Raw genomic sequence first — 20,685 nt, forward strand, 5'->3', positions numbered from 1 at the left:
GCGCTTTACGGCCTCCCACGTCGCGGCGCGACCTCCGCCGTAAAGCTGCCCGGGCGGGGGCGGGGCCGGGCCGTCGGGCGGGTTCCGCAGCGTCGGTGTTGAGGTCCTGGCCCGAGCCGCGGCTTGGGGGCGGGGGCCGCACCACTGCGAGGAGGCGGGTGGACACAGCGGTTTGCCAGAGGGCCAACGTGTTTGAAGCCAAACGCAGGACACCCCAGGGCCTGCGCTCGCGGACCCCGTCCGTCCTTCGCGCCGCCCCAGGCGCCGTCGGTGGGGGGGGACCCCCGCGGCCTGCAGCCCCTCCCACCTCTGTGCGGGGCCTCTCGGCCCTGGGGGTTGGGCCCGGAGTCGCGTCGCGCCTCCCTCATGCACCCTGGAACTGGGCCGACTCCGGGGCCCTGCTTGGACGCAGGCTCCCTTGGGCCAGAGCCGGGGAGGGGGGCGCCGGCGGGAAGCCACCTCCTCGGGGCAGGCAGCCCGCTCCTAGAGCGATTTTGTGGGGTTTGGGGGAGCGGTTGTACTGCACGGGGAATGGGTCACCTCCCTCTGAGCAGCTGAGCTGCGCGATGCCCGCCCCACCCCAGGGTTTGAGGGGCCCCTCCCTCCACGCCTGGCCCACGAGCTGTTCGTGTGTGTGTTGGTTTGACTGGATGATGGCTCTCCAACAATCAGTCTGGGGGTGAGAGTGAAGCGAGACACCTCTCCTCCCCACCACCTTGGCGGCTCCCCCTCATATTTCCCAGGGCTTTGGAAAGAGGTGCTGACCAGAGAGGGGCCAAGAGCTCTTTTCTGGATGAGTCAGGAGACCCAAAGCGTCCCTGAAGGGTGTCTGCGGATGGAGAGATCAGGTACACCTTCTTTAAGGCCATGGGAGACTCTCCAAGGCCAGACACCCATGAGCGAGAGAGGCATCTGTGGGTGTGAACCACGACAGCATGCTGCCCAGCATCCCCTGGGCTTGGACGTGTAGCTGGCATCATGGAGTCTGGCACATCTGTGTCTGCCAGGACTCCGAGCTGGGACAGGTTCTGACCCGTCTTGTAGAGGTTGACGTTGAGGTGGGCACTCAGCCCACAGGGCAGTGGGCAACCACTGCTCTTGTTTCTGGGGTGAACTCCCAGGGGCATTTGTGAACGTGGCATTTACAGTCCATTGTTTACCCCTTCTGCTCCCAGGTGAAATCTGGGCTGGGAACACTGGGATGGGGAAAGGCAGGCATGAAGACGACCAACTCCCACTAGGCCTTCATAATTGGAAAGTGGTGGCAGGCTCCTCTCCTAGGAGAGGGCACAAGTCTTCTGAGCCAGTCTGACCACCACTCCTTGTGAACTGCCCACTCACACTAACTCGCAGCTCAGTCCTCCCAGGCTGCTCCCCAACACCAAGGGACTATCCTGTAGAAGATGAGCACGTGAGGAAGTGGATCTGGAAAGAGGTGGGTTGAGGCGGGCTGGCCTACCCCCCCACCCCGGTTTAGCCCTTGGCTGGCCAGCATACTCCTGCAGACACTGTTAGGTTGGGTCCCTACTGGGTCCCTCTGTTGTGATGGGGGGATTTATGATCAAGTCTGTCTAAACAAAGAGCGGGGCCCTGGGCGCTGATCCCTGGCTGACAGACAAAGGGCTGAAAGCCGGCTCAGACAGCAGGGAGGTGGAGTAAGGCAGCCACCCGCGTTGAGTGTGCAAGGTGCGCACTCCCGTCAGTGCTCTTTATGTCCAATCTGCGGGCAGTGTGATCTTCCTAAGGGCAAGAGACACCACCAGCCCTGGGAAGAAGCCACGGTGTGTGCAGGACAGCCGCACACCGCCTTCCTGTGGTTTCCCGAGGGGGGGGGGCGGCTCACTTCAGTCTGAGATGCACTAAGGGCCACATATGGCAGTCACCCCAACTTGGGGACTATGGTTGGCAGTGTGCACTGCACCAGTGCTGGGAGCAGCCAGGCCTGGGGGCAGGACCAGAGGCACCCAGGGTCCCGACGTCGGCAGGTGCTGTTTTCTATGTACTTGTCCAGGGAGCAATGCGTCAGAGGACCAGGGCCAGAGGACAGGGTGGTACCCGAATACCAAGAGGGAATGCCTCTGGCTGCCGTCGGCAAGTAATTCAGGACAGGCAGCATGTCCCTTCCAGGCCTCACACCCCCACAGCTGTACATTCAGGGGGACTTCCAGACTGCATCACTCACCTGCTGCCTGCTGCAAGCCCCTGCCCCCCCCCCCGGCCCAGAAGCAGCCACATGGCTGACAGGCAGGAAAGCCCCCGAAGGAGGACACACTCTCCTTCCACCCCGATGACACGCTGGGGCCTCTATCCTTCAGTGGTCCAAATACATCAGCGAGGACAGTGACGTGTGGAGAAAAGTGAAGTCACACAACACAAAGCAGACTTCGATGCAGCCTGCAGGGATGGCCTCCGGCCCAGGAACACAATTGGGAGCTCAGCAGTTGCTTCAGGAGTTTTATTGGCTTCACGGCAGGACCGTAGTCCAGGCAGCGCTAACGCAAACCCAGCTCCCGTACCCCTGCAGCCCCAAGTGGAGCTGGAGCGGCAGCACCAGGAGCAGACTGTCAGAGGAGGCCGAGGCAGCCAGCTGTGTGCACCTGGACAGCGGAGCGCTCAGTCACCCCTCGCCCGATGGCGAGAGGCTGTGTCCACAGGAGGGCAAGCAGGATGCAGGTAGGGCTGGGGGGCCCCTCCCTCCCCTGTGCAGGAGGGGGCCCCAACACACCCACCCATGGCCAAGGCCTCTGGCAGGGTGCCCCCCACACCCTCACGCTGAGCTCAGAGTCTGTTTATTTGGACAATAAAGTGCGTTACTGAACAAAGAATGACTCAAAACCAGAAGCAGAGAAATCACAACGCTTTTCCTTCAGCTAAAAGACGAAAGGAAACGAATTATGCATCTGCCAGAACTTCAGAGTCAAGAGAATGTTGGCTGAAGAGAGACGGGAGCCAGCTTGGTGGGTGAAGGCGACACAAGGGAACAGCTGGTAGGGAGGGACTTGGAGGACACAGAGGCTGAGCGTGGGGCCCAGGGATACCAGGCCCCTCTGCAGCCTCACACCAGACGGCAGGGACCACACGACATGGGCTGGACAGACGTGGACAGCCCTTCCACAGGCGGCCGGGAGCCGAGCTCGAGCTGAGGTAGCCGCCACACACTGGAAGGGGTCTATGCTCCGTGCCTCTCCTGCCCACCCCTCCCCCAACAACCGATGGCTCTGCTGAAGCCAGACCCAACCTGATTGGTCCCTGGCCCTGAGAGCAGACAAGACACCAGGTGGACCTAGAGGTGCCAGGCACAGCCCTACCATGGGAAGCCAACACGCAGAGAACACAGTTCTCTGTGCCACGGGTAAGGGAGGGTCACACAGGCCTCCCCTCACCCCCAGGGCAGAGACATGAAGTCCCCAGCACAGTCCACGTCCAGACCAGCCTCTCCTGTGGGTGCCATGCAGCTCAGAGACATGGCCCTTATTAAGGCAAAGAGGCATCGGGGTGCCGCCCACAACTCCCTGGGGACCCGAGCACACATGCAAGGCCTGACTGTGACCTCTGTCTCAGGGACCCTCACACCAGGCCAAGCCCCCTACTCTCTCACGCAGGCCTATTGCAATAGCTCTGTCACCTGGGGCTGGGCAGGGCAACGGGAAGAACGGTGTACAGGGCAAAAGGGGCCAGAGCTTCAGGTCCTGGGCAACCCAGCTCGCCCCAGGCAGCCTGGCCCATCTGGAGGGGCCGATGCTTGGTGGGAGCGACGGCTGCCCTCCGGCCAGACCACGGAGTGTACAGCTGTGGCAGCTGTGTGGCTTGGCAGGAAAGTCTCAGGCACTGAGGTTTACTTCCAAGAATTGACTGTGGGTCCCCATCCGCCCCTGCCCACCCTGTGTCCACCCCGTCCCCACTCCCAGGGACTCACTACGGGAGGGAAGGAAGTGGGAACTAGTCTCTCTTGCTCCCCCTTTATGTAGTTTTTATCTTAAAAAGAAATAAATAAAAGTCTTCTGGGCAGAAATTACTGATAACTGTTATTACAACCAACGCAGACTTTAAAAATCCCACCTGTATATCAGGTGAGAGCAAGGAGGAGGGCGGGCAGCAAATTAACCTGCAGGGCAAGCAGAAGGGAGGCCAGCAACCCTGGGCCCACTCATGTTTTCACCAGACACGGCCACCGGCAGGGGAAGAAGCAGCCCTCACAGGCAGGGTGCGGCCACAGCAACAGGGTACAGTGGCCACCAGACACCGCCAACTGCAACCACGGGAGGGGCAAGAACAAAAAGCATCCAAAAGGAAGGGAAGAGAAAGCTGGATGGCAGCAGTCAGCCCTCCCCGCCCCTCCCAACCCTGGGTGGTGGCTCTGAGGTGCCCAGATCCTTCCACCACCTTGGAGACTGGTACAGTGCGTCCAGGGGGCCGTCGTGCTGCTCCACTAGGAGGCTGGTGTCAGCCCGCAGAGCACCAGCCTGGCTCTCCCTCCAGGGGAGCCCGGTGCTGAGAAGCTTTGTGGGTCAGAGACCCGCAGGCAACCGCCCTGCCCAGCCCTTCAGGGCTGCCCCACGGGGCGATGGTTACAATGGTCCCGGCTTCGGAGAGGGCGGGGCTAGGCCCCGTCCCGCCAGCAGGGCCGGGAGCCCTAGGTCCTAGGCAGGCTACACATCTCGCAGTGGCCGGTGCCCGGCTGGTTCATGAAGGTGCAGTGCTGACAGGCCCACATGGCGGCCGCGGCCGCGTGCGTGGGACCCCCGACGGCGCCGAACTCGTGGAGGCCCGGAAGCTGCACTCCGACGGTACCTGTGGGTGGGAAGAGAAGCCGTCGGTCACTGTCCAGTGTCTCCGCCCCTCCCCGAGAGCTCTACCTTACCACGCGGCAGAGGGCAAGGCGACTCTGAGACAAACAGCCACAGGCACAGATGGGGCTCTAGGCCGGCTGCAGCGGGGCCCCGGCTCGCACACAGAACCCACCGCGCAGAGCTGCTGTCTGCAGAACGGACTCAACCCCACCGCCACCCTGCTGGCTTGCTGGGCTGGGTGTGGGTTCTCAGGGAGCGCACCACCTCTGGCTACTGTGTGGATCGCTGCCAGTTTGGGGCTATCATCAACAAGCTGCCAGAATACTCTCGCACACATCTCTGTGTGGGCCTATTTTCATGTCTCAGGGAAAAACCCAGAAGCGGGCTTCTTGGACCTGAGTAAGTGAATGTTTCTACGAGGCTTCCTGGCAGCTTTCACATTGTCAGCAGTGTGCGCAAAGCTTCCAGCTGCCCCACAGCCGCTCAGACAAATGGCGATAGGCTCACGGACTGTACATCCCATCTCCCTGGTCAGCGATGCTGTTCTTTCTGTGAAAGTCTAAGTCACCCAGGTTCTTTTTAATCCAAGTATAGTGGACACAGGATGTCCTCTTAGTATCGGGGGTACAGCACAGGGACTCGACAGTCCTATACGGCGCTCAGTGCCCCCTCACCTCACATTGTTACGACACTACTGGCTGCTCCCTGGGCTGACTGGCGGCCCCACAACAGAACAGCTTCTGCGGCTGGTGTTCGTGTGTGTAGACGCCGGGGGGCCGGCACGCAGGAGACTTCCGCCGGGGCTGAGTGCCGCCGGCTGGCACCGCACCACTGTCCACCCAAGGACACGAGGCTGCGGGCCTTCGCTTTAGGGAATCTAGTGGCAAGAACTTGTCCTCGGCCTTAGAATAACTGCACGGCACTTGAGAACACGAGGGCAAGAGCGCACATCTGGTCAGCCACACGACCGCTCGGTCAGAACTGCAGAAAGGAAAGCGTGACCCAAAGCGCAGCACAACCAGTACCAAGGCACGGCAGACCACTGACCCCCGCCGGCACTGGCACCAAGAGAGAAGGAGGGTCCACTAGGCTCCCTCGCAGCTTGGGTTCCACTGAGGTTTTCCACTTGGCTAATTTTGGCTCTAGTATCTAATCCACTACCCTGAGAAAATGGTACAAACATTTTTTATATGTATTTTCAAAGCCGTCTGAAGAGGGCATTCCAGTAGTTCTCAAAGACAAAGGGAAAGGGACGGCGCCAACAGCCTGCCACCCGGAGCTCCCGGCTGATGGGGCGACTGCACTGGGAGCTCCTGCCTGGGACTGAAGACAAAGGCAGCCCCTGGGGCAGCGAGGTGACTCAGGCTCCTGGACAATCTATTCTGTAAGATTTTTCCTCTTTATCCTTCGAGAAAGCTCTGAGGACCGGCCAAAAGAAGGGAAAAAGAAAAGCCTGAGAAGACCTAAGATTTGTGACCTTTCTACACTGTGGTGTATGGAAGGTTCTGTTTCTCTAACACAGTGACTTTCAAATTGCTAAGACGCTGGATGGTGAGCGTGTCCTCTTTATCCATGCACGTACAGAGCTGTGCACCAAGATCTGTGTGGCCCTGACAGCACGCAGGCTGCAGCAACGAAAACGCCTGTGTCCTTGTCTGAGTGCCTGCGATACCCATCACAACGCATCTGGGGTCAGGCTTCTAGGACCTTCGGGTTTGCAAAGTCTGTGTCCGGCTCCCTGGGCTGTGGCAGTGGCAGTGGCAGTGCGAGGGCACGACCCCCAGGACTGAGGAAGGGGAGGACACTTACTGCACAGCTGCTCAATGGTGGCCCACTGCTCAGACTTCTTCCACGTCTGGGCGAGCTCCTCATTTCTGGTCCTCACGGCCTCCAGCAACAAGCTGATACTGTCCTACAAGAACCAAAAACAAAGGCTCCCACTTGCTTTGCGATGGTGGTCACACTCTCATTAATAAGTTTCTCCTCCCGCAACATCAAGACACAGTTCAGGGACAATTACAAAATCTCACAGGCTGTCACTATGAAACACAAAACACCACACGCTGAGGTCTATAAAATCAAGTGCTAAATTTTAGAGCTAAATTTAAGTTCTTCCCAAGTAGCCCGACCATGCTGCTCTCTGTCATGAGCAGACCAGTGCACTCCAACACCAAGACACTAAAGCTCACGTCCCTTATCCTGAGGGCGTGGACGCACGGACAGGTGCCCGTAGTCATGGGGTCCATCCTCCACCCTCACGGCTCTCTATCTTCTCAACCATGTCTCTAGATTCTAGGCCTCCAGGGTCAAACTGCAGAGAGTTAAAAGAGCTTATATAATGGGAATCTAATAAGGCTTTGAGGGCTCTCAGGGGCTCCCCAGAACATGTTTTCTAACAGGTGACTGCCAAGCAATACCCATCTACTGGCGAGGAGGCCCTGGTGTGAAGAGCCCAGACTTTTGCCGCCTGTCCAAGGACAGGCAGGGGCTGCACCTGGGGCCCATGGGCCACCCTCTGGGCTTAACAAGGCAGGCAAAGCCAGAGGGGAGTCTCAGGGTGCCTGATGTTCAATGTCGGAAGTGGGTCATTTGGGGACGAAATACAGATACCAGCTAAACCCAGCAAAACAGCCACAGGCTGCCTGATGCAAGAGAGCAGTGGGGACAGAGGGGCCTCTCCACTCTATTCTGTCACCTTCAGGGAACATGTCAAGTCAGAGGCTCAGAAAGAATTTATTCCCTCCCTCTGGTGTTTCCTTGGATCTCAGGCAGAAAAAAAGGCACAAAGTAAGGGCCTCCTGGCTGGACCCATAGCCCCCACACTGCTCAGACAGCAGCCGCTGTCAATGACACCGCCCTCTTCTCCCCAACAGCGTGTCTTCAAGTGCCAACTACGCAGCTGTGCGTTCAGGACCTGGACGCTAGCCAACCTTCTGGGCCAAGGCGATAAAACCAACATTGACTCAGGAAGAGGGGCGGGATCGGTAAGAAGCAGAGGCTGATTCTAGAACTGTTAGGACAGGAATTCTACAGATTGCTCCACGCCAGAGGACGCTCTGCTCCCGTGGAATTCTAACAAATGGACTGTCCTCCAGCACGGGGGCAGACACTTAAGGAAGCTGTTTCGGTCCAAATGCTAGATGGGAAGACTCCATCCTTGTACCAGTAAGCCTCTTGTGAGAAGCCACTGCCCACAGGAAGTAAGAGGGACTTCAACCCAGCTTCCCAGCCACGCTCTGACTGGTGAGGAAAGGAAGCCTCTGTTTATAGCCAAACCCCACCTGGGGACCACCAGAGCGAGGTGCTCAGCGGGCATGCACACTCAGGCCTGTACCTGCAGAGGCATGACCTCATTGGTGACCAGAAACAGCAGGAGGTGGAAATCCGAGACGGTATCCAGGAACACGGATGAGGTGTTCTGGGACAGATAGGTGGCCAAACTGTGGAAGTCCTACAGGGATGAGGCAGGAGGCAGCAAGTGAGCACGAGCATCCCAGGACAGCCGCAGTACCCAGCCCAGAGAGCCATCTGTCCCCTCCTGAGGCACGGCTGAATGCAGAGTGCAGACACACACCTCTCCCCATCTTGCTCTGTAAGCACTGATGGGGACCCAGGCCAGAGCGACACGCGGCTACAACATAAGCTATGGCTCTATCCTCCCAGGAAGATGCTGTCAGTACATGTGACTCATCGACGTGCGTAAGAGCATGTGTATAAAGCTGATCCAGCTGGAAGACACATTCAAAAAGACAGAAAATGCCCCCTGCCCCTCCAGGTGGAGAGTGGGTTGTGGGATCACTTTGGGGCCAGAAGACCTGTCTGCACTTGCTGTCGAGCTGCACTGTTGACCTCGGGCAGCTGGACAGCGAGGAGTGTGTGTGTGTGTGTGTGTCAGGGGGATGATGCAACACTCCCACCTTCAGCAAAACTAAACACAGGAGATTCAAGAGTGCCACCCAGGAAGTGGCTCTGCTCCTCTACAAGCACCCAAGTCCCTGCACAGACGGGCCGCGAGGAGAGCAAAGCATTAGAGAGGTTTTGCAAATAAAGCACCACACTTCCCAAGAAAATCTCCTTATATTCTTTTCTGCAACACCTGTTAGCAATTAGGACCTCAGAACAAATGTGTGTCCCAGACCATCCGTGTGGCAGCATGAGGCAAGTCTGCAGCGGAGGCCACAGGACGTGCAGCGTGGGACCCACGCCACGTGCTGGAAAGCCCAGGTGGCCAGGCCACACGAGGCCACACGAGGCCCACGCGGCCCGGAGAGTGCGTTAGAAACGCGGCAGGGTGACGGGAGGAAGCCAGAGCAAACAGCAAAGTGACATCTCCACAAGGAGATGACGCTTGTTAACAAATAATAAAAAAGTTGTTGGGAGAGAACACAGTGACAAATACATTTGGAGAAGAAAAGAAGTTAACGGAAAATGGTTCTGGCAGATCCACAGGCCTGAGGCCTTACGGGGATCGCCTTTGCGGTTATCCGTCAGCCCCGGCCCCAGAAAGGGTGTCGCGGTGATCAATATAGTGTCTCAGAAAAAGTCCTAGCTGGGCTTCATCACAAGAATCAATCAGGAGAGTTTGGAAGCTTGGTACTTTTTGGAAAAACAACACTCACACTAGATAAACAAGCAGCAGTTTCTAAAGACAAAGAGCTTACCTGTGTCTCACCCAATACATCCCGGTTTTCAATAGGAAATGGATTTTGCGAAATAGAAAAAGTATAAACTGGATCCTTGGGGAAAGTTGTTGTGATCTAATGAACAAAAACACAAACCCTTGATAAATTGTGCTGCACACAGGGATGAGGGCGGCCCCAGGTGCCCCAAGCAGCCCTGAGCGCAGCACCTGCCCCCAGGCTCTGGCCAAAGATTCCCAACTGTTCCCCAGTAGACAGTCCCCCGTTAATGATACCCTGAAGTGAAAACCCTGACACACTGATCTGGGAAGCAAACTGAAGGATTATCGTTCACAAGTTTTAGAATCATGCCATTTGTGGGCGGTGTGGGTGTGCAGGCCTCCGTAACACCTAACTCCACGCTCTGTCTGCCGAGCTGCTCAGACTGCAGCCCTCGCCCGTGGACGAGCCAGACGGTGAGTTCTGGGGACACAATGCCCGAGGCCCGGAGAACTCTCAGGGTCAGCCATGATGGTCTGAGAAACGCAGTGACCTCCAGAGAGCTTGCTGAGGCCCCTCAGGACGTATGGCCCCACTGCGTGGAGCCAGGGCACATCCAGGCAGCAAGAGAACCCATGTTTCCGAGGTGCGGCACATGGCAGTCCTGCTCTCCCCGTCAGACAGGCTGGAGTCAAGAGCTTGTGACAAAGGGAACCTAAGCCCTTCATTTGACTCAGACATGCTTTAGTAACAACAGAGGGCATTTTAAATCCAACACGTAATGTTGGATTTAAAATGGATATGGGGACAGTGGTAAATGTGGACGAATCAGTACAAATACAGTTTTTCTTCCCCCGCCCCCCCCACAGACGCCCCTCCCCACGAAAGCACCCAAGTGTGAGCTGTCAACCACCTTTCAGCTGACACAGCCTTTCCTCTACGATATGACACTAGTGGCAGCAGATTACACCTCATCCCAATTTAGGGGAGCTATTCTGGCTCCTTTGGGACTATTTCTAAAGAATGAAAATGTTGTTCTGGTCTGTGTTCTGCATCAGCGAAGGCAGTGGGCCGTTTCAGGCTGGCTGCCCCAGGATCCGCTGTGACCAGCACACTGAAGGACGAGCTGAGCCGGCAGCAGCCTCTGAGACCTGAGCCCCACTGGTCTTCTAAAGATTTTATTTCTAAGTCCCCTCTACACCCAAGGTGGGGCTTGAACTCACAACCCCGAGATCAAGAGTCACACGCTCCAATGACTGAGCCAGTAGCCAGGCGTCCCTCCCGCTGGTCCTTCATCGATGAGACTGTGCAGCCGTGTGGACTCCGGGCACAGTGCCACATACTGGGGGCGTGGCCTCTGTCAGCTACGGATCCTAAGCCTCAGTCTGTTCCGTCAAAGATGACCCCGCGTGCCTACAGCCACTAAGGCTCAGACACAAGCCCTTGCCAGTCTCCACTGCTGTCACAGCTCTACAGATGGAAGGAGAGCTCCCTGCGCTGCAGACAAAAGGCCTGTGGACGGCACAGCACTTCTGCTTTGGGAAGGCAGACACGTGCTGGACCAGCAACGACAGAACACCTACAGGCAACAGATGTGGAGTTAAGAGACGTCTCTGTTAGACTTGTAACCTCCCCTTAGAGCACGACAGAACCAAAGTTCACCAGGCAGTCTGTGAATATCCCAGGCACCCACGGAGGGTGCAGGGCGTCCAGAAGCCAGCCTGTGTCAGGTCATCTGGCCGATGCCCGCACAACTCCACAGCAGCGCGGGGAATGTGGCCCCTTCCTTCTCTCGCCTGAACTGCGGCCTGCTCATGAGGCCCGACGAGGGGCTGGGCACACCACACCTCTCTGGACACCTGCTCTCAAGGGACTGCTCCAACCTCGTTCCACGACAACGGAGAGCTTGGCAATCACAAGGCGGAATGTTCCTTCACAACCAAACATTACTGACACAGCACACTAAGCAAGAACTTGGCTCTTTTGTAAAAAGAAAGGGGTGGGGAGGCCGCAGGGAGAGAAGACCTCCGGAAGCTGGCTTTAAATCACGCCGACCCCTCCTAAGTGTATGTTCCATCAACCTGCTTTCATCTTCATTACACTCCAGATAGTCTAAAAACAGATGCCTTTACGGCCTAAGTAATAAATACGTTCTCGGGAGCTGTCAATTGGAATGGAGCACCGATGGGCTTGGCTCCTGGGGACCCGCTGCTCCACAGGCAATGATATTTTACAGCCTGCATCACATGCCCTTCCTGAGGCCAAACGTAGCCTGAAGAGAACCTGGCAGGCAGCAGTTAGGGAACGAGCAACTGCCCGGCCCCTTGGGACAGAGCTGACTGCTGCTAATGTGTGGGGCATTCATACTGGAGCCCTCTGCTGCCCTTTGACCTGGGACCACACCTCCCTGAGCAGAGCGGGCCTCCAGAGAGGAGCTGAGACCGGAACCGTGATCACAGCCAGCTGCCTTCTGGGGTCCTGGGGTTTCCCCCAGGAAAGCACACTACCACCTCCCTCGAGGACAGTCACGACTGGCTGCACCAGGGACTGACTCAGGTGGAGTGGCCCACCATGAGCCCGGCTCTGGCAGCTGAGCTGTGACCAGGGTAGCACATGGCACTACGCTGGGCTTGCTGACCTCCAGAGGCGACCTGGCCAGGTCAGTGGTCCTTTGCTGCACTTTAGTTTGGGAGAAGGTAAACCCTAAGTTGTTTAAGGAAATTAAAAAAACCCTGAAACTAGAAGAAAAAGCCCTTAAAATCGTCTGCTTTTTAGGGATGACAGGAGCTCACTGATTCATCTCGTTCCTGGGTGCCTGTCCTGGGCCAAGCAGAGGGACAACCATCCAAGCTGCCGCTGCCACCCTCACCCAGCCCCCCACCCGGCTGCCCAGGCTGGTGGTGGACGCTGCACACTTACATCTATGATCAGATACTCCACGGGCAGCGGCCGGGCCAGCTGGGTGATCTCATTGCCAAACTTGTCTATGTCCTGAAACAGGAAACAGAAGTGAGCAGGTGAGTGAAGGTGTGCTGACCAGTGATGTGGTTCGTCTTTCACATGCTTGTCTTTCTTACCTTGTCAATGACTGTAAGTCTCGCGGAGTGTATGAAGAGCAGAAAGGAAACTGTGCGTATTTTTGCTACGTATCTACCTTCCATCATTTCCTAGAGCTCTGTATGACGGCCAAAACATGAACAGCAGCCATGCTTTGGGCTGACGGGGAGTCTCCGCTGGGAGTGTGCGTTACGGCCCCTGCCCAGCACACACGCGAGGCCTGGCCTTAACGCTGCCCTGTGGGAGCAACGCACGGGCCCGGGGCTCCCTCCCGCCTGCCCCTCAGGCTGCACCTGTGCCTCCCTGTCCTGCACAAGCGCCCCTCCGTCTTGGGTCTGAACGCTGGCCCCTAACGATCCTCCCCACCGAAACCTGACTTAATATGCGTACGTTACTAAAACAAATACATACGCAAATGAGCACACACGCACAAATACGCAGACGTGGAAAACCCCCACCACCAATCTGTCAAAGTCTAAACTTGTTTTGCTTTGTCAGATGCACAGAACATAAAGTTTAATTATGGGGAAAAACGGCCAGCATATGTTCATTAATCATAAAATGACAATTATATCTGATTTATGTCAAACATGCTGAGTTCAAACAGAGCTCTAGAAATAAATTCATAAGAACCAACACTTTTCATTAAAGATTCTGTGAGAGGGGGTCATATTTTCTATCTAAATCATCACTTATCATATAAATCATTCACCGAGTCATATATAAATTACACATCCGTAACTTCCAATTATGGGGCCTTCCATAAAAGTTTACGTTTATTAAAGCCCTCAGACCCGAATGGATGCCAAGCAGATGCCCCTGAGGCCTGCAGGATGACACCAGGCCACCCCAGCACATCCCACCTTTCCAGGGACGTCACAGGAGCACACCATCTTTCGAGGCAACCTTCACAGGCTGTTCCTCAGTTGAAGCAAGTCTGTCACCCTAACGGCAAGTCCAGAGGTCCTATTTGTCCCAGGTCCTTTGGTTTGGAAATTAAAATTTCTGGTCTGCAGTACTTCTTGGTTTATCCATGCCTTCCCAACCTTTCCTCCATTCACAACTTAAGAGAGCTGCCAACCAGAACCTGCCCCTTAGCTCGCCCAGAAAACGGTCCAAATCTGTCTAACCAGCTAGCTACAACAGGAACCATTAGCACCCCATCAAAGGACACATTCCTGGAAACAACACACCGCTTTGTCTGTCTGTCTTCCTTTGAAGCTGGAATTACTTTCCAGTCCATTTGGTAAGTCACGTGTCCTTTCATGTGACAGGTGGCCGCCCTGTGCTGCTTTCTGCAGCAGTCAGGCTAGGCCCAGCTTTCTGTGGCTCTACCAGCTTGGACGGCGGCGGCCCGAGACACGAGCTGGCTGAGTGGGTCCTGGGGCCCCAGAAGTGGCAGTTTCTCGATGAAGGAGACATGGTAGGAGGCAGGAATCAAATCCAATCAAACTGAATCACCACTTCCAAAAATACACGCCTGCCCCACAGGAAATACCTGCAACAACTCATACACAATTAGCCCGTCTGGAATTCATCTTCAAATCTAATTAAGCTCTAATATGCAGAAACATTCTTCCAGCACCTGTTCGCTTTAATCTTCCCCTCTAGGGATTTTTCTTGTTAAATGCCCCTCTCTCTTTTTTCTGTGTCATGCTGTTCTCTTTCAAATTTTACTACCCAACTGTACCTTTCTGCTCCCCAAGAAAATAAAGGTGTTGCATCCCCCTCTGTTCCCCGGCGGGGGGGGGAGAGGTAACTTCTATCTCTCCCCCACGCCTCCACATCCATGTTTTTGCCAGCCAGTCCCCAGCCCGATACAGTGTCTCAAAAGCAATTACTTTTTATGGGCATCAGCAGATGTTGGGCTGGGGGAGGAGGGCCTCTTAATTCCCAGGTCGGCAGCCGACAAAGTGTCAGCGGTTTCGTTTCCACAGGGAGCAAGCCTGTGGGAGAGGCAGAGCCTGAGGTCTCCGGTGCCCTGGCACCTGCCACGGCCGTGTCTGCAGACAGCGGCACCACCACCGTGATATCTTGGAGAAGTCCAGGGAGCCATGTCTGTGCTTGTGCCAGAACAAGGGCAAGCGCCACTGACCAGGAGTGCCATCTTGCTTGGAAAAGACTAATGGAATCCCCACTGTATTGTTCTTCTTTCAAAACAACTGGCAAGAAGGGTTAACAAATGACGCCAGCCAGCAGCTTGATTTGACTTCAAAGAAAAAAATCAAAGTTCTCAGAACAGAGTTTCTCAAAGAATCACTGTCTAGGAAACAGTCCAGTCGATAAGCACTAAAGTGTCTCTCGATGCAAAAAGAACCAGCAGCTGACATATATTAGGCGCCGGTGGTAAACAGTCCAGGCTAGACATGTGTCTACAACCACCAGTCCTCAACGCATGAGGACACCAAGGGCTACCAGGTGATTCATGTGCCTGAGATCGAGAGCCTGGTAGGGGCAGAGGGGGTTAGAGACCCGGTCCACCCACATCTCAACTCAGGAGCTCAGCATCGGAACTGGGCACTCTCCTCCTCCACCCAGTGCTGGCGCCATGAGGTCACACATTCCAGCCCCACTCCTCCCCTTGTAGGGACTCTGTAGCCACAGACCCCGGTCCTGACACACTCGTGCTGAGCAAGACTTGCTACCTCCAACTCAAGGGAAAGAATAGGTGCCACGGGTGCCACAAAATCCTTGTTCCTAGACAGGGGTATTATGCCAATACATTGTTCAGAATCTCTTATTGGCAATCTCCCTTCCTCCCTCCCTCCCTCCCTCCCTCCTTCCTTCCATCTCTCTCTCTCTTTCTTTCCTTTCTTTTAAAGATTTTACTTATTTATTTGGGACAGAGAGAGCAAGACATCATGACAGCACAAGCAGGGGGAGCAGAGGAAGAGGGAGAAGCAGGCTCCTCGCCAAGCAAGGACCCCGATGAGGGACTCGATCCCAAGACCCTGGGATCATGACCTGAGCCGAAGGCAGACACTTAACAGAGCCACCCAGGCGCCATGGCAATTTCTTGGTTGCTAAATGTTCCTGAATAATGCCCGTTATATAGCAAACACAATCTCCTGTAATTAAAACATTTGTTTAAAAAAGCTGAATGAATGCAGGGTCTTACTCTGACAAATACGAAAATGTAGTACGGAGCTACAATAAATAGATATAGAAGCACTAGAAGGGGGCGCCTGGGGGCTCAGTCGGTTAAGCATCTGCTTTCGGCTCAGGTCATGATCTCAGGGTCCTGGAATCGAGCCCCACATCAGGCTCCCTATTCAGCGGGGAGTCTGCTTTTCCCTCTCCCTCTGTCGCTCTGCTTGTGCTCTTTTTCTCAAATAAATAAAATCTTTAGGGGGAAAAAAATGCTAGAAAAAAATATAGGTATATATACAGTTTTGGACTAAAGAATTATTTCTTAAATGTGATGACAAAAGCAGAAATTATAGTGAAAAAGGATCTTTTTTTTTTTTTTTAAGATTTTATTTATTTCAAAGAGAGCACACAAGCAGGGAGAGGAGCAGAGGGAGAGGGAGAAGCAGACTCCTCCCTGAGCAGAGAGCCCAATACGGGGCTTGATCCCGGGACCCTGAGATCATGACCTGAGCCAAAGGCAGATGCTTCACCAACTGAGCCACCAAGGTGCCCCAAAAAAGGATCTTTGAAATCAGAAACTGTTTCAGCTTCTTTGTAGGAAAAACAAAAAGAAAATGACAGCCTGGCATGTGTTTGAACATATGACAAAGAGTTAATATACAAAGACCCGACAAACGATGCAGAAACAATGACTCGCCTACAAATACCTACGTGCGGCCCCCGCCAAAGCAACTCACGAAGGACACAGGAGACTCTGGGAGGACGCAGGTGCAGAGCAGGGTCCTGGGAGCACCGCCGCGCCTACGCACAGGTAAGGGCAGGGTGGTCTGCAGCCCAGCCTGCGCACAGGAACTGTGCCACCTTCTTGGAGATTTCGGAGAACGCATCATGCCCTGAAATACAGCTCTCCTTCGACGAGTAATGCAGAGCACACACCAAGAGCAAGGTATGGGGTACCCCATGAAGCACTGCGGAAAGTGCCAGGCACTAGGCCAAGCCCGGGTCCCTCAACAGACAGCTCCTTAAAGGAGGGACGCCCCCAGCCCCGCCTACGTGCCTTCCTCCCCACAACCCTCCTGCCCCACCACCTCCATCTTCTCACCTCCTCCAGGGCTTCCAATGTAGGTAATGCCAAAAACGGCTTGCTTGGCTTTGTTCCCGTCCCGCTAGGCCAGACCTCAAACACCAAACACTGGCCCCCGGCTCTCAGTGTGCTACTCATTGTAGTTTCTGACTCCAGCTCCTGCCCGCTCATCCCAGCCAGAGACCTGGCTCCAGCCTGGGTTCCTCCCTGCCATCCTGGAGGCTTCCAGGGCTCTCAGCCCAAAGGCCACAGAAGTGGACACATGCCCCTGCACTACAGCACCAGCCTTCCCACTGGGTTCCCTAACTCTGTGCCCCAGAATGATCCGCAACCTGCTTTCCAGCCCCCTCCTACTATGTCTCATACTGATTGCAGGCCTACCTCACATGTGCCTCCTGCCACCCTCTCCCAGCCCAGCCACTGGCACGTGAAGCTTGTGTTGCATGCTGCAAATCCTCCTGCCTCCACGTCCCATCCAGCAGGAATGTCCCAGAACCACCCTCCACGTCTCTGTCCATGTTTTCCCACCACCCACCTCACCATCTTAGCACACTGAAGCTACCACAGAGCCTTGGCTCCCAGATACACTGTGCCCTCCGGACGTGTGGGCCCTAGATGGGCTCCTCCCCACCTGGCTCTCACTCTCGAGGTTCTGCAGCACCTTGCCACAGCGCACTGGGACACCCTCCCCAGTTGCCCCACAGACAGCCTATAAGGAAGACACCAATGTGACCTGCCCACCACTGTTGTCCCAAGAACCAGGTGTGACATCTGGCATACTCTCTAGGTCCGGACCCACAGATGATGCCATTATAAGCTCACCTGCATCCACGTGTGCACAGTGAGTGAAGGAAGGGCAGGCGAGGAATGGTGTTGGGGTGCCTATTTTCCTATAACCAAAAATTCAGTTTTCCACAATAAAGAAACATTTGATTTCATATTAGTAAAATGTCCCATATGTTAACAGACCTGCATTCCTGATTCAAGTGAAACTGAACTGTGACATGAGCCCCTCGAGGTCCTGCTGCCCATCCCCGGCCGTCCCTTCACCCGCTGTCGAGATGCTCACTTCCAAGCTCCCAGCAGCTCCACCAGCTCGTTGCCTCGCTCTCAGCTGATGACGGACTTCCCGTGAGCAAACCTCCCCTCCAAGACTCCCAGTCCCAGCCCTCCACCAGCTGCCCGCCAGCTGAGGAGCTCGGGGCCCATGTCCACCCCCTCCTGGTCCCTTCCTATCTCTGAATGCCCCAGAGCCCCTACCCCACATCAGGTCCTCTCCCACCACCAGTCACCCCTTGCCACAGGACCAACGCCAATAGCATACACATGCGGATTATTTCTCTGTTTAAAAAAAAACCCAAACAGGAAAGTGTCTTGATCCTGCTTCCCACACCAGCACCATCCACTGCCCCACCTGCCTTCCCCGCAGACTCGGTTCTTCCCCAGTCTCTTCTTCAAACCCATGCTAACCAGCCCTACCTTCTCTACATTGGCTGCTCAGGGCCCTGACAGTCACATGGGGTGACAGCACCCCCACTCTGGACTTGTCGGCACCATGTGACAAGGAAACTCCTCCTCTGCTTGGCTTCCGGGTGCACCCTGGCACCCTGGGGGTACACACTCGGTCTCTGCTGCGGCCCTGTCCGTGCTGAAGGCCCAGGGCTCTTTTGGCCCTGGGTGCTCATCTCCAGCTCTACGCCCTGACGATCGCATCCAGGCAACAGCCCCGAACACCATACACACAGCACACCTGCAGACCCACCTCCAGGTACACCTCACTCTCCCGGGCGGCACGCTCACCCACCCCGACCACGGGGAGCACCAACGCACACCAGGAGTCCGAACGATATCCAGGAACAAGCGAAGTAGCTACCACTTGGTAACTACGTTCAATAACGCACTCCTTTACCCTACAATCACCATGTAAACAACCGATCTAAAACAACAGGAAAGAAAGAAAGAAGGAAGCCAGATGCAAACAGTGGTTACTGCTCACCAGGCCTTCCTCGTGTCTTTTTTTTTTTTTTTTTTAAAGATTTTTATTTATTTATTCGACAGAGACAGAGACAGCCAGCGAGAGAGGGAACACAAGCAGGGGGAGTGGGAAAGGAAGAAGCAGGCTCATAGCGGAGGAGCCTGACGTGGGGCTCGATCCCATAACGCCGGGATCACGCCCTGAGCCGAAGACAGACGCTTAACCGCTGTGCCACCCAGGCACCCCTCCTCGTGTCTTTCTGCAGGGATCAAGTGTGTGACCACGAACACAGAAAACTCTTCCTTTCAATTATAAACAGAACCCATGTGTAGAGCAAAGCAGCACAGAGAGACAGAAAGGAAAAGACCACTCGCCTTCACCCTGCATGCCCCCAGGACACACACGCCAAGCGGTGACTCAAGAAAAGCACCTACTTTTACAAACAACAGGCCCTGGATGTCACTGCAGTACTCCAGTCCCGTCCTCCAGCGTCACGGTGTTTCTAGGTTACACTGCTCCCCTCCTCCCCGCAGCCGTTCTTCGCTGGCTGCACAGTACCCACCAGAACATACACATCAGAGCTGCAGACAAGCACCGACCACCCTCCCAAGGACCCCCAAGCTCTCCAGGCCTGTCCTCTGTACACACGCACATAAGAATGTGCGCGTAAGCACCCACACACCTATCTCTACACTGCATATGCAGGTATATGTATGGTTTTACATTGTGAGTTTTTGAGTTTTATTCCAGACCTTTTTTTTATTTAAACTTAAATTCAATTAGTTAACATATAGTGTATTATTGGTGTCAGAGGCAGAGGTCATCGGTCATATACAACACCCAGTGCTCATTCCATCACACGCCCTCCTTAACCCCGTCACTCAGTTGCCCCATCTCCCACCCCCTCCAGCAACCCTCAGTTTGTTTCCTATGATGAAGAGTCTCTTAGGGTTTGTCTCCCTCTCTGATTTTGTATTGTTTTATTTTTCCCTCTCTCCCCCTATGATCTTCTTTCTTGTTTCTTAAATTCCACACGAGTGAGATCATATGACAACTGTCTTTCTGACTTATTTCACTTAGCATACTACCATCTAGTTCCACCCACGCCGTTGCAAATGGCAAGATTTCATGTGTTTTGATGGCTGAGTACTATTCCATTGTGTATACAGACCACAACTCTTCTTTATCCATTCATCTCTCGGTGGACATCCGGGCTCTTTCCACAGTTCGGCTATTGTGCACATCACTGCTATGAACACTGGGGGGCAGGTAGCCCTTCAGATCACTACGTCTGTATCTTTGTATCCCAGACCTTTAAATAATTCTCAAGCACACGACTTCAGTGGCCACATAATATTCTACCCCAGAGATACATTCTAGTTTAATGCCCCATTATTGGACTTTTAGATTGCTTCCCATTTTTGTTATCACAGACAACATGACGAGTAGCCTTAGATGAAACTCGGTGCATGTGCCATTCGCAAGGCTGACTCTCAACCCAGCCACAGCCACAGCCCACAGGAGGACCAAGAGGATTACTTCCATGTTTGCCTTTAGAGGTCTCTTCGTTCAAACTGATTTTCCTAAAACATATGAGAAATGAGTGCCTCAAGTCCTACAAGGGTATAAAAACTTGTGGGAAGCACTGCCAGGCTGCTTTCACCAACAGGCGAGTAAGCAGGCCAAGAAAACCACAGCATGCCTGAAGCGACAACACAAGCTCTGGGACAAGGGGAGCTCACTTCCTGGGGAGCTTGGGGGCGTCAGCTGGCTAAGTGTTGGACTTTGGCTCAGGTCGTGATCTCAGGGTCCTGGGATCGAGTCCTGCGTCAGGCTCCCTGCTCAGTGGGAAGTTTGCTTGAGATTCTCTCTGTCCCCCTCACTCTCTGCCCCTCCCCCCGCCCATGCTCTCTCCCTCTCAAATAAATAAATATAATCTTGAAGCCCGCTGAATTCTGAATTTTATTTATTTTTTAAAAGATTTTATTTATTTATTTGACAGAGATAGAGACAGCCAGCGAGAGAGGGAACACAAGCAGGGGGAGTGGGAGAGGAAGAAGCAGGCTCACA

General features: G+C 54.8%; 2 protein-coding genes and 2 long non-coding RNA genes across 6 annotated transcripts in view; 2 read left to right on the forward strand and 2 right to left on the reverse strand.

The window, feature by feature from the left end:
• FAAP100 (FA core complex associated protein 100) overlaps nt 1-368 on the reverse strand; it is a 10,137-nt gene extending 9,769 nt beyond the window's left edge. The window contains exons 1-2 of the mRNA XM_034641549.1: nt 308-368; nt 10-144 (exon numbers count right to left, since the gene is read on the reverse strand). Of these exons, the coding sequence (XP_034497440.1) occupies nt 10-144; nt 308-368 (196 nt within the window). The remainder of the gene's footprint in view (nt 1-9; nt 145-307) is intronic.
• A 2,072-nt stretch (nt 369-2,440) lies between these two features.
• The window catches only part of NPLOC4 (NPL4 homolog, ubiquitin recognition factor), a 59,671-nt gene continuing 41,426 nt past the window's right edge, over nt 2,441-20,685 (reverse strand). For 2 of the 3 annotated variants that reach the window (XM_034641707.1, XM_034641706.1), the window contains 5 exons: nt 12,329-12,400; nt 9,452-9,547; nt 8,125-8,241; nt 6,600-6,702; nt 2,441-4,791 (listed from right to left, as the gene is read on the reverse strand). In XM_034641707.1, the coding sequence (XP_034497598.1) occupies nt 4,634-4,791; nt 6,600-6,702; nt 8,125-8,241; nt 9,452-9,547; nt 12,329-12,400 (546 nt within the window). In that variant the 3' untranslated portion in view covers nt 2,441-4,633. The remainder of the gene's footprint in view (nt 4,792-6,599; nt 6,703-8,124; nt 8,242-9,451; nt 9,548-12,328; nt 12,401-20,685) is intronic. The other variant, XM_034641708.1, reaches the window with a different exon arrangement.
• LOC117795767 lies at nt 11,725-15,304 on the forward strand. Its single transcript, XR_004619908.1, has 3 exons — nt 11,725-12,426; nt 13,741-13,889; nt 14,404-15,304. It is a non-coding gene; the product is annotated as an uncharacterized LOC117795767 (long non-coding RNA).
• On the forward strand, nt 16,192-20,125 carry LOC117795768. Its single transcript, XR_004619909.1, has 4 exons — nt 16,192-16,367; nt 17,428-17,481; nt 17,608-17,771; nt 20,049-20,125. It is a non-coding gene; the product is annotated as an uncharacterized LOC117795768 (long non-coding RNA).

This window comes from Ailuropoda melanoleuca, chromosome 13, assembly GCF_002007445.2.
Source record: "Ailuropoda melanoleuca isolate Jingjing chromosome 13, ASM200744v2, whole genome shotgun sequence".
Taxonomy (NCBI): domain Eukaryota; kingdom Metazoa; phylum Chordata; class Mammalia; order Carnivora; family Ursidae; genus Ailuropoda; species Ailuropoda melanoleuca.